Source organism: Spermophilus citellus, assembly GCF_964194105.1.
Source record: "Spermophilus citellus genome assembly, chromosome: 12".
Classification (NCBI taxonomy): Eukaryota; Metazoa; Chordata; class Mammalia; order Rodentia; family Sciuridae; genus Spermophilus; species Spermophilus citellus.
Genome location: NC_138198.1, coordinates 9,946,532 through 9,959,158, shown reverse-complemented (window position 1 = coordinate 9,959,158; position 12,627 = coordinate 9,946,532). Strand labels below are relative to the sequence as shown.

At 45.8% G+C, this 12,627-nt stretch overlaps 1 protein-coding gene across 3 annotated transcripts; it reads right to left on the bottom strand.

Moving 5' to 3' along the window:
• Positions 1–1,187: 1,187 nt before the first annotated feature.
• Positions 1,188–12,400, bottom strand: PRXL2C (peroxiredoxin like 2C). 3 transcript variants are annotated; one of them, XM_081262796.1, is made up of 6 exons: positions 12,081–12,392; positions 11,786–11,854; positions 9,772–9,825; positions 9,305–9,410; positions 3,295–3,426; positions 1,207–1,621 (listed from the first exon to the last, which is right to left on the bottom strand). In XM_081262796.1, exons 1-6 carry the CDS (start codon positions 12,270–12,272, stop codon positions 1,494–1,496), a joined length of 681 nt encoding a protein of 226 aa, XP_081118922.1. In that variant the 5' UTR covers positions 12,273–12,392; the 3' UTR covers positions 1,207–1,493. The 3 variants fall into 3 exon arrangements, with proteins under 3 accessions (XP_081118923.1, XP_081118924.1, XP_081118922.1); XM_081262797.1 differs by lacking the exon at positions 9,772–9,825 and having other exon boundaries at positions 1,188–1,621; positions 12,081–12,400; XM_081262798.1 differs by lacking the exon at positions 3,295–3,426 and having other exon boundaries at positions 1,206–1,621; positions 12,081–12,393.
• Between the last annotated feature and the right edge of the window lie 227 nt (positions 12,401–12,627).

Here is a 12,627-nt window from a genome sequence, read left to right as displayed (position 1 = left end):
TTTCATCAGTATTTCTCGGTTGCTTCCCCCAAAAAATATTAAGATTCTAGAAAAATAAAAGATGACATAGTTCTCTAAATAAGAGCAATCTGGGGGTGAGAAATAGTAGTTGTCTAGGAATGTACAACCAAACCATGGTGTACATTTGTTATAAAGTTTTAAAAATTCACACATTCTTAAAATTTCAAAAAGCATACTTTTACATATATATAAACACATGTATATAATACATATAATATATGTGTGTGTATATATATCTCTCTATGTATGTGTTTTAGTGTAGTCCCAGGGATTGAACCCAGAGCCTCATGCCTGCAAGGCCAGTGCCCTACCACAGAGCTATGTCACTAGCCCTGACCATATTTTAAATACATGAATTAAATATCTTAAATGGGCTGCGGGCATATAGCTCAGTGGCAGAGCACTTGCCTCTCATGTGCGAGGCCCTGCGCTTGATCCCCAGCTCCATGTTAAAAACGAACAAACAAAAAACCCAAAGACCCTAAAATATTTTTCTCCTTCACTTCTTTCTTCCTACCAAGAAACCCTAGTGCAACAGGCAGCTGGTGTGGCTGGGTGTCAGGGGCGAGGTCTGTGCCCGGGCAGAGCTCTAACAGGATGGAAGCTAGCAGGCCTCAGCCTAGGTAATCTGCACCTCTGAGGAGGTATTTGTCCTCTGGTGTTTAAAGATCTTTGCCTAGTCAAAAAAATAAGAAAAAAAAAAAAAAAAGGAAAAAAGAGAAGGAAAAGAAAAAGGTCAATCATGCTCTTTAGAGAACAGTTGGAAAATAAAGTTTGAAAAAGAAAACAAAAATAACTGTAATCTTACAATACTGGCAATTCTCCTCTGTTTTTTTTTTCCCCTAAGCATACCAAAATATAAACATATACATATAAAAAAGTGGTTATATCTCTTACAGAATTTGATATCCTGCTTTTTTCATTGAATAAAATGGTCGAGTTGTTTTCCATTTCCTTTATATGTTTAAATTGCTGAAACCATCTTTTATTGAACAGCTGACTACGTTATTTAATTTTAGCAAATGTGTTCCTAAATTTATGATTTTTGGGTGTGTGTGTGTGTGTGTGTGTGTGTGTGTGGTGCCGGGGATTAAACCCAGGGCCTTGTGCAGAGAGTTCTATAACTTTTAAAGTTTTCTCCTGTATACCTACAAGTATGTATGTGTGTATTTTTATTTTTATTTTTGCAGTGCTGGGTAAACCCTGGGCCTTTTTCCTGGGAAGCAAGTGCTCTGCTGCTGAGCTGCTCTCCACAGCCCAAAGTAGACTAACTCTGTTATTTTTTAAAAAGCTATAAAAAGCTACAAAATTTAAAATATGTATCACATTTTTGACAACTGAAGCCTCAACCTGGATCCAACTGGAAGGAATCTGCTCTCATCCTCCCTCAGAGGCTGGGAGGGGCCAGCCCCAGAAAGCACAAGGTGCTGCATGCTGGCATGAAGGTCAGGTTCCCAAGGACCACTGGCAAGTCACACGTGGATGACGGAAGGTCTGCTTGTGAAGTTCACATGCGGAACTCCTACAAGCTGTAAGACAGAGTTTATGGGTTTGTGATCCAACCTATTCCTATCACGGTGCATAAAATGGATGTTGTTACCTAGAAGAAAATAAGAACAAAAGCTGAGGTTTGAATGTTAACTATTATTTATTTTATTTCTTACTAGAATCAAGAAAGGGCTTCAACTTTTAATTAGTCCAAAGGGGAAAATTAATCACCTAGAGTACATTATATTCTCTGTACAATGCCATAATACTTTTTAATTATAGCAATAAAGCAGTACAAGAATTATGGTTAAATAAGAGTGGTTTTATGAGATCCAAGGAGAAAGATTCTTTAATTATAACCTATTAGGTTTTATTGAATATAATTAAATAAAATGTCCTGTCACACAGGCAGAATAATGAACATAGATACCAAGCTGGAAATCACATCTGTTTCTTAAATATATGTAATAATGAAACAAATCACTTCTAAAAATCCATGCCCAAATAATGATTAATAGGCTATCTGTTTTATAAACAAAGCCCAAAACAGGTTTTAAAATAAGGCATAAGGCCATCTGTTACAAGCTGGGTGCATTGGTACTCGCCTGACATCCCATCAACTCGGGAGGCTAAGGCAGGAGGATCTTAAGTTCAAAGCCAGCTCAGCAACTTAAGGAGGTCCTAAGCAACTTAACAAGACCCTGTCTTAGAATAAAAAATAAAGGGGCTACAGAATAAAAAATAAAGGGGCTAAGGATGTGGCTCAGTGGTAAAGTGCTCCTGGATTCAATCCCTGGTACCAAAAAAAAAAAAACTTTGTGTTACAATACACTCAGAGGTCCACAATCCTTATTATCTGCTCAAGTAAGCTGCGAGTTATAGTCTAGGTTCTGTTCACTTTGATTCTTGGACTCAAAACTCAGCACCGCATATAAATAAATAAAATAAAGGTCCATTGACAACTAAAAAGTATTTTAAAAAATAAAGTCATTAAAAGTCTGTGACTTATGAAGGCTATGTTATTTATCTATTTATGGTACTAGGGATTGAACCCAGGGGCAATTAACCACTGAGCCACATCCCCAGCCCCGTTTATTTTGAGACAGGGTCTCACTAAGTTGCTTAGGGCCTCACTAAGTTGCTTAGGGCCTTCCTAAGTTGCTAAGGCTGACTTTGAACTTGTGATTCTCCTGCTCAGCCTCCCAGGCCGCTGGGATTATTAGGCGTGCACACCAGGTGCCACCGTGCCCGGCTTACGGTAGCTCTTACTAAATGAGCGCCCTGCACAGATTTGCTTTCGAACACTGCAAATTCTGCAGTTTCGTTAGCTATAAATGACTAGACAGAGTTTTTCACCGACAGAAAGTGTTAAGGATTTCCTCCTGTTCAGAAACATTCACTTCCAATGAGCTATTTCTTTTCTTTTGTGGTGGGTGCTGAACACAAGCTAAGCACATGCTCTCACTGAGCTACACTCCTGGCCTCTGCTGAGCTTTTTAAAGCGTGAAATAGCCATAAACAAATCAGCATCTCACAGCTGGCTTCCCCTGTCCCGAGCCCTGCAGTCCCTGGGGTGTGGAATGACAGGCACACTCATCAAACACACAGATGCCAAAGAACAGAAGCCTCTGAAAACAAAAGATGCCCTGTGAGAGTACGGCATCCTGAGTGAGGTCCAGGTGCCCACTTTTATATGCTGTCTGCTTTACAGAGAAAACAGGTGGCCTTGGGACATATAAGAGGCACAGGAAGTGCACACAGCTGGATCTGGGCTTTCATGCTCACCTGGACCTAAAATGAGGGTCCCGCCTTGCTGGGCTGGGTCTCCTTGGAAGTCAAAAAGAGGGCCAGTCACTGCCCGCCACAGGCTCTGAAGGCTTCCTGAGAGCAGATTTGACTTGACGTGGGGGCTCTGTCCTGGAACATTAAGAGTGTCTTTAGATGCGGTCATTACACACGCCATTAAATGTTAAGGAGACGATGCTGGCATTTCTACAAGACATTCGCTTTCTTATGTCACATTTCACTTCGTATCTCATTTGTCCTTTTTCCTTTTCTTCAAAGAACGGTTTCAGTATTGACATTCTGGCCCAGATGATCCTTTGTCCGCGTGGGGTCGGGTGCTCAGCAGCACCTTGGCTTTCAACACCCAGCGCACTCTTGGCACTGTTTGCCAAGCTGCAACAACCGACTGTGTCTCCAGAAAACGCCAAATGCCCCCTTAGCAGGGGGATAATGTCCTTGGTGAGAACGTCTGCTCTCAAAAAGTGATGACAGACAGACCCAGGTCACTTTCTGCCACAGAAGCCTGTCAGCTTCAGGCTGGACTGCACTCAGGGGAGAGCCTGGAGCAGTGTCTGACCCCAGCAGGCAACAGGGAGGAGTTTTCAGCGGGCAGACTGCCCCCGGACTCCCACTCTGCTCTTCAGTCTCACCCACAAGTGGCTGCTCCGGCCCTGTTCTGGGCACACTGTGGCCTGGTGGTTAAATGTCGGTCAAAGAGCCGTTCCTCTCACTGGGCCGTAGCCCTACACTGCCCAGCGTCCTCACAGCTGGGTGCAGGCGGTGTGGGACTCTGTTCTAACCCGTGAGTGAGAAGCTCGCCTGGGGCCCGAGCTCCTGAGAAGCCCAAAGGCGGCTTCCATGTCCCCTCCCTGGGGTGAGGCTAGGGGGCAAGGACAGAGCAGGAGCTGGGAAGGGCTGGCCCCAGGGCTGCTCTCCTCAGAGTAGGCCTGGATGGGAATGCCCCGCCTCAGAGTTCAAACAGGGGACAGCCTGCAGCGTCAGGCCGAGAGAGGCAGCTGCCCTCCGCTCTTCCTCCCCCGTCGGGGGTCTGCTTCTGCTCCCACTGACGTCCCTCTCCCCACAGAGCCCCTGTACTACTCCCATAACTGATTTTCCTGGTGTCTCTTTTACGTCTGGCCTTTAGCTCTTCACTGACAACTGAGTAGGAAAACGAACTCAGACTTGACCTCAGCTCTGCTCTGGCCTCTCACAGCTCAGACCACTTCTGCTGCACGCTGGCAGAGCTTCTCCCACACGCCAGGGGAGCCATCCTGCACCAACGACGGGGGTGTCCTCCAATGCAATGCAACCCTGACACTGTCCGAAGGAGACAGCATCAGGTCCCCAGGCCGAGGGTGCAGTTCCCGAGACAGGCGCCAATTCAGATGCCAGTCAGTCCCCGACCGTTTGCCCTGCGCTGTGACTGCCTGGCTACAAACCAAGGTTCCCCTGGGCCCTCCGCAGGTTCCTTCAGTGAGCTTGCGCGGCTCACGGAACTCGGGATGCGTCCTGACTCTTGCCAGTTTACCATAAAAGATGCCACAGGGGACACAGACAGGGGAGGGTGCACAGAGCCTCCTGGGCCTCTGCACTACCCTCTAGAAACCTGCACGTGTGTGGCCACGTGAAGCTCCCCTGAGTTTTTAATGGAGACTTCACTGCATAGACGTGCCTGAAGTACGGGCAACTCTGTAGAGGGCTGGGTACGGTGCTGGGGGGGGGGGCGCGGGGGGCAGCACGAGTGTCCAGATTCTTCCCAGGCTCTGTGCAGCCTCCCTTCCGGGCAGGACCCCTTCCCAAATGGGGCCTCATGATCACTATCAGGTCAGGTGGAAAAGAGAACTTCTTTACGGCCAGCTCCAACACAGCACGGTTGGGGAGGTTAGAGTACAGTTTTGGGTCTTATGACCTGCCTTAAGGTCATAAGTTATGAGCCAGGAACTGTGGATGAAAACCAGAATATATGAGAATGATATCACACTGATCATGCAGCTCTGGACCCACTGCTTCCTGATAGTTCCAGATTCATATTATTTCCCGGCTTCTTCCAGCTCTTTGATTTCTTCCATGTTTACACTGTGACTGTGACATCATCTTACCACGAAACAAGAACAGGCGCGCTGACTCAGAGACGTGAGGCAAACATCAAATTTGTTTTACAGGATTCTATGTCTAAAATAAATGTTCAGAAGTCCAGATGATCTCATATCGATAGAAATTCAATTAAAGGAGATGCCAAAGCCTAGAGCTGAGCCATCGTTCCCATTAGGCATGATCTAATTTTGCTAGTTTGAATTTAGTTCTTATGTGTAAAACTCTTGTTTTTTTTGACATTTAAAACAATTTAATGGTCTTATTTTCTTATTCTTTGTCTTTATAAAGTGGGTACTGTTAACTCTAAATTATAACTGTATAATGTATTTTAAGTGCCTTAATTTTCAAATAAGACTACTCTGAGGACAATTCTGATATTTATGCTTTATACTTTATACAGGTTCAAGCTTTTAAAAAAGTATTTTGTGAAAATCTAATATTTTCTGTTTGTCAAGATAGTACTTTAAAACTATAAATCAAAATATGTGCCAGGCACAGTGGTGCACCCCTGCAATCCCAGTAGCTCCCCAGGCTGAGGCAGGAGAATGGCCAAATTCAAGGCCAGTGTGGGCAACTAATTTAGCAAGACCCAGCTCCCCCCAAAAAGGCTGTAGATCAGTGGTAGGGAACCCTTAGATTTGAACCCTAGTACCCCCCAAATGCATATTATATAATTTCATAAAATCTATAATATAGTGGTTTATATAATATTTACAGTGTAAGCTTTATACCTATACATATTATATGAAGTATATTTAAGTTAAAGCACATTAAAAGATTTGAACATACCTTCTCATAATTAGAAGCATGCATTTGGTTTAGAATTCACCTATTTTCTTTGCAACTCCATACCTTTATTGTGGCAATGGATGAGGTGCTACTAAAGTGAAACTCACAGTTTATATCTAAAGTGCTAAATGATAAGCAGACCTTACACATGCTGAGACTCCGTCACAGCACATGAAAATAGTGTGCCAGGAGGAAAGGTCCACAGTCTGCCCTTTCCGGCAGATCTGCTGCCATCTCCTCCACTGCAGGGCTGGGGGTGGGGGCAGGACAGAGGGAGGGAGGTAGAGGCAGGGGGAAGGTCAGATCAAGCGCTCAAGCTTAAGCTAGCTCATCATCAGTTTTAATAAAGTCTGTGTTTTTTCCCTTCTTACTTCTGTCCTCCTCTTGTTTTTACAGCACTGGGGGTTGAACCCAGGGGTTCTCTATCCCCAGACCTTTTAAATTTTTTATTTTGAGATAGGATCTCCTCAAGTTGCTGAGACTAGTCTCAAACTTTTTTTTTTAGAGAGAATTTTTTTAATATTTATTTTCTAATTTTCGTCGGACACAACATCTTTGTTTGTATGTGGTGCTGAGGATCGAACCTGGGCCGCACGCATGCCAGGTGAGCACGCTACCGCTTGAGCCACATCCCCAGCCCCAGTCTCAAACTTTGACTCTCCTGCCTCAGCTTCCTCAGCGACTGGGACCACAGGTGTGCACCGCCACGCCCAGCTTAGGCTGCTTTCTTTAAAATCACTAGTGAGCTGGGTATGGTGGTGCACACCTGTAATTCCAGCTACTGGGGAGGCTGAGGCAGAAGGATCAAAAATTCAAGGCCAGCCTGGGCTTAGGAGACCCTGTCTCAAAATAAAATACAGAAAAGGGCTAGGGACATAGCTCAGTGATAGAGTGCCCCTGGGCTAGTCCCCAGTACCACAAGTAGAAATAAAAATACAAAATAGTGGCTCGGGAGGCTTAAGACAGGAGGATTGTGAGCCTCAGCAACTTAGTGAGGTCCTAAGCAACTCAGTGAGACCCTGTCTGTAATAAAATATAAATAAGGTATGGGGATGTGGCTCAGTAGTTTAGGGCCTCTGGGTTCAATCCCCAGTACTTACTAAATAAATAAACAAACAAACAAACAAACAAATACATAAATAAAATTAAGAAAAAATAAAAAATGAAATTAAAATATCAGCAAAGGGATCAGGGCAATTCTATCTCATGAATGGCTCCCAGGTCCATCACGCCTCTCCATCTCCTCTGGAGGCCTCCCATTTCTCTCTAGTTAATTACTAGAACCTTCTCACTGACATCACTGGATCTGGTTGGGCTGGTTCCAGTTCCTCCTCCACACTGGGATGTGTCTGTCTCACTTTGCTGTTTCGACACTTGATCAACTCCCCCAGTACTTTCAGAACAGATCCACAATCCTTGGAATGTCATTCCACATCACTGTGCATCAGCCCGACCCACCTCTTGGCTCACACCAATTCCCCAGCTGGCTCTGAGAGTCCAGCCAGAGGCAGGGACCTGCACTTCTCCAGTCCTGCCTCTGTGTACCTGCACATGTATCTGTGTCCTGAGCACCCTGCTCGCCCTCCCTCTACCAGCCAGCTCCTTCAGGGGGCACTGAGACGTCCCTCCTGGGAGAAGCCGTCCAGATCCCTTTCCTCTCGTGATGCTGAGGCGGGCACCCAGCACACACTTCTCTACCACAAGCCCTTATGCAGTATGGAAATCTCTGGAAGGCAGGGCTCATTCATTTCTGTTCTCTAGGGAGCATCTACCACAGTGGGTGTCAGAGACAAGAGCTCAAAATAGTATTTGTGGCACATGAGTCTGAGTTGCCTTATTCTGCATTTCAGAAACTGAGTTATTCCTATCCAAAGCACACACACTGGGTTTGACTGCAATTACTAAGCTCCATTAATCACCAGGAATCGTGGTCAGGTGGGGAATGTGGAGCTATGACAATCTTCAACTAGCTGCACAGTGCCACCTGGCTCCTCAGCGCAGTAAGAGCAGCTGTGGAGACAGGGGCTATCGCACCCAAGAAAGCAATTCCTCCACCTGGAGAGCTATGAAGAACCTCTCTGTGCTGGGTCTCAAAGGATCCGCAGGTTCTCTTCAGTTCAAAGACATGCAGTGTCCCAGGCGTGGTGCTGAGATATGAAAATATGTAAGCTTCATGCTGTTTTTCTTTTAATTGCAAAAGTAAAACACACTTGTAAAAATTACAAAAGTCAATTTTCTCTGGGCTGGGGCTCAGGGGTAGAGCGCTCGCCTAGCACTTGTGAGGCACTGGATTCAATCCTCAGCACCACATAAAAATAAATAAAGGTATTATGTCTATCTACAACTAAAAAATATTTTTTAAAAAGTCAATTTTTTCACTTCCATTTTTGGGGCAAAAATGCTGTAATCTTTCTTATAACCTTTTTCATCACATACACATACACACGCATGCTTTCATACCCAAATCTTTGTTTGTGAAAATTATTTTTGCTTTTACAAAAATGCAGTCATATTGAAAATACTGTTCTGCAATTGCCTTTTCTTTCAAAAGTACATTGCCAACATCCTTCCATGCCATTTGCCAGGGTTTGTAAGGGATCCCCAAGGCCTATGTACTGAAGGCTTGGTTGCCAGCCTGTGGTGTTGGGAGGTGGTAGAAAGTAGAAGGTGGGTCTTCATGGAAGGAAGTTAGATCATCAGCAAGGGGAAGGGCGGTGCCCTTGAAGGGACATGGGGATCCTGGCCCTTTCCTCTCTTTTTGCTTCCTGGCTGCCATGAGATGAAGAGGTTTCCTCCAGTGCATGCTCCCTGCCATGATGTGCCACCTCAACACAGGTCCAAAAGCAATGTAGCCAACCAAGCACGGACTAAAACCTCTGAAACCACGAGCCAATGCAGACCATTCTTCCTGATAAGTTGATTATCTCAGGAATTTTGTCATAGCAACAGAATACTAAAACATCATTACGTTCAGAGAACAAGTCTTTCAGTGTGGGATAGCTGGATCATTTACCAGAATCATAAGCAGTCGCCTGACTTAGGAATTTACCATTTGCTTCCCTATGCACATATACACAGATGTGAAAACACACCACTGCCTTATTCTATTTGAAACATGCTGTCTTACCTGAGGAGGCAATTTCTTCACCTCTTTTCATTCCCAGTCTTTTATAAATTTCTCTCTCAGGATCAACATAGATTTCATGGGAATACCCAGTCAGTTTGCAGAAAGGCTGAAGAGAGAATAGTTGGAGTTTTTATAAGAACAAATGAGAAAAAAGTAATGATAATCTAACTTCAGCCAATTTAGCCTATACTCACTGTTCTATTAACATAATTTTTACACCTGAAACTTTATTTTATTTGGTACTGGGGACTAAACCCAGGAGTGCTTAACTGAGTCATAGCCTCAGCCCTTTTAAATATTTTATTTAGAGACAGGGTTTTGCTGAGTTGCTCAGAGCCTCATTAAATTGCAGAGGCTGGCTTTGAACTTATGATCCTCCTGCCTCCTAAGCCACTAGGTACAGATGTATAGCACTTAATCCTGAAACAAATTTAATCTCTGAGTTCCCCAATTTGGTAGATATTTACCTCAATATGATGGTAGGATGACTGTCCAATCACTATAAGGGTGACATTTGCTTCCTTTAGGAGAAAAAAAAAATGTGCATGTTAACAGAATTGTTTCCTAGTCTTCCCCTAATCCCACTCTTTTGTTTCATTCTAATGCCACCTATAGGCTTCTAGAAGAATGGAACAGCAAGATTGTGTGCAACATAAAGAAACTTGTTCTAAAATGTCTGATGAACTTAGATGATTCTTTTGCTAAGTAAAAATTCCAAGACTTAAATGGAAGACTAAAGTTGTAAAAGTATTAGAAGAAAACAGGGAAAAGCTCAATGACATTAGATTGGGCAATGATTTCTTGGATATGACCCCAAAACACAAGCAACAAAGCAAACATAGGCATGGTTGTATTATAAAGCTTCTGCACAGCAAAGGAAATAATTAGAGTGAAGAGAAAGCCCACAGTTTGGGAGAAACAATAAACTCTGTATCTGATAGGGAACCCAAATCCAAAAAATATAAGAAGCTCAAACAATTAAATAGCAAGAAAACAAAGTATCCAATTAAAAAAAGGACAAAGGTGAGTTGGGGATGTGGCTCAGTGGCAGAGTACTGACTAGCATGGGTGAGGCCTGGGTTGGATCCCCAGCTCTTGGGAAACACACACACACACACACACAGAGAGAGAGAGAGAGAGAGAGAGAGAGAGAGAGAGAGAGAGAGAGAGAGAGGGAGAGGGAGAGGGAGAGGGAGAGAAAGAATAAAAGGGCATGCAGAGGAAAAATTAAAAAAAAATTTCAAAATGATGTATTCCTCAGGCATGGGTGACACATGCCTATAATCCCAGCTACTCAGGTAGCGGAAGCAGAAGGACTGTAATTTTGAGGACAGCCTGGGAAACTTAAGAATACTAGTCTAAAAATTTGCTGAGTTGCTCAGGGCCTCACTAAATTGCAGAGGCTGGCTTTGAACTTGTGATCCTCCTGCCTCCCAAGCCACTAGATACAATGGGGATGTAGATTAATCCCAAGTACTGCAAAAACAAAGATAATTAAAAAATTAAAAACCACAACACACAAGCAGGCTTATTTAATGAGGCAATTTTATTTTATTTTTTCATTCCAATAGATAAGGTCTACTGAAAACAGGACCTTAGTTTTACAAAGCCTATCTAATATCTTCACTTAAAAAGCTTACCTGGGACCAAACCTATGTAATACCTGAAGAAAAACAGAGTAGTGAAACTTGCAGTCTATTAACAAATACAAATTGGCATCTGTAAGATACATTACAGGTACTGGGGATGTGGTTCGCCTGGCATGCGCAGGGCGCTGGGTTTGATCCTCAGCACCACATAAAAATAAAATAAAGATGTTGTGCCCACCAAAAACTAAAAAATAAATATTAAAAAATTCTCTCTCCCTCTTAAAAAAAAAGATACATTACAATTTTCCTACAAGTAACAACTATTTGGCGGCGTAACACAAATAAAGGGACAACAATATCAATTTCCAGCTGGTCGCAGTGGCACATGCCTGTAATCTCAGTGGTTTAGGAGGCAGAGGCAGGAGGATAATGAGTTCAAAGCCAGCCTCAGCAATTTAGCGAGGCACTTAACAACTCCGCGAAACCCTGCCTCTAAATAAAATACAAAAAAAAAAAAAAAAAGGCTGAGGATGAGGCTCAATGGTTAAGCACCCCTGGGTTCAATCCTCAGTACCAAAAACAAAAAACAAAAAACAAACAAACAACCAATTTCCAGCACTTGATTTGGAGCATTATCACTCAACATTTACTAGGCACATTACTAGGTAATTACTAGGTAGCACTGTTTACAAGCAAGTGGCAATAAATTAGGACAAAACATCTCTAACTTCTTTCCTCCCTTTTTGAGGGGTTGGAGAAATGGGAGGAAATGGAAGATTTGGGGATGCAGGTCATGCACCCTCCACACTTCACGCCGGCGGTTACAAACGACAGGCGCCACTCACTCTGTCCTGAGGCAGGACACTCTGCCACCCACTGTGGGAAAACTTACTTGTAGGAGTCGCTCGGGGACTTTAGCCAGGTCCTCCACGTATTCTTTGCAGATGTAACACAGGAAATGCTGAAACCCAACACAGCAACAGGGCGAGTTAGCCAGGCGGCGCCGCGGCCGGGAGGGCCCGTAGGAAATGCAGCGCCCGAGGGGGGCAGGATGTCCTCGCTACGCCGCCGCTGGCTGGGAAGCGGCCTCGCTGCGGAGCGGCGGACACCGGAAGGCCAGGCCCGGCCGGCCCGTTCGCCGGCGCCAGGACCTGCGGAAGCCACCCCCTCTTGGGCGCCGCGCTCACCCGCACGAAGACCACCACGGCGCGTCGCTCCCGGAACAGTGCGCCGAAGGGCAGCCTCTTCCCCGTGGCGTCCAGCACCGGCAACTCGGCCACGGAGGGCGCCAGGGGCTGCCCGCTCTCAGGGCCGGCCAGCGCCGGGCTCGGGGACGGGGCGGCGCCGCCGCTGACCTGCTGAGTAACGGGCGCGGCCATCAGGACCTGCGTCCGAGAGCCCGGGGTCCGCTCCAGCCCGATGCGGGGCCACAGCGCACCGGGGCGGGAGGGCGCGGGAGGGGGGGGAAGGGACCCGGCGAGCGCCGCACTCCGGGCTGAACCCGCGGGGAAGGACGCACGGGGCGGGGCAGGGCTGAGGGGCGGGGCGAGGCACGGGGCGGAGCCTGACAGGGGCCGAGCGAGACGGAACGCGGCCCTCGGGACTGAAGTAGCGTAGGGGAGGGCGCCCGGGGTGGAGGGGGCGGGGCGAGAGGCGGGCCAGTGCCTGAGAGACGGGGGCAGTGTCCGAGAGGGGCGGGGCGAGACACGGGGCGGAGCGCGGCTCACTGGGAGG

Excerpts from the sequence above, each read along its gene's own strand:
- PRXL2C (XM_081262796.1), bottom strand. The coding sequence starts at position 12,272 with ATGGCCGCGCCCGTTACTCAGCAGGTCAGCGGCGGCGCCGCCCCGTCC. Across the intron at positions 11,855-12,080 it reads CCGTGGTGGTCTTCGTGCGG|CATTTCCTGTGTTACATCTG; the intron begins GTGAGCGCGGCG and ends GTTGGGTTTCAG. Across the intron at positions 9,826-11,785 it reads TCCCCGAGCGACTCCTACAA|GAAGCAAATGTCACCCTTAT; the intron begins GTAAGTTTTCCC and ends TTTCTCCTAAAG.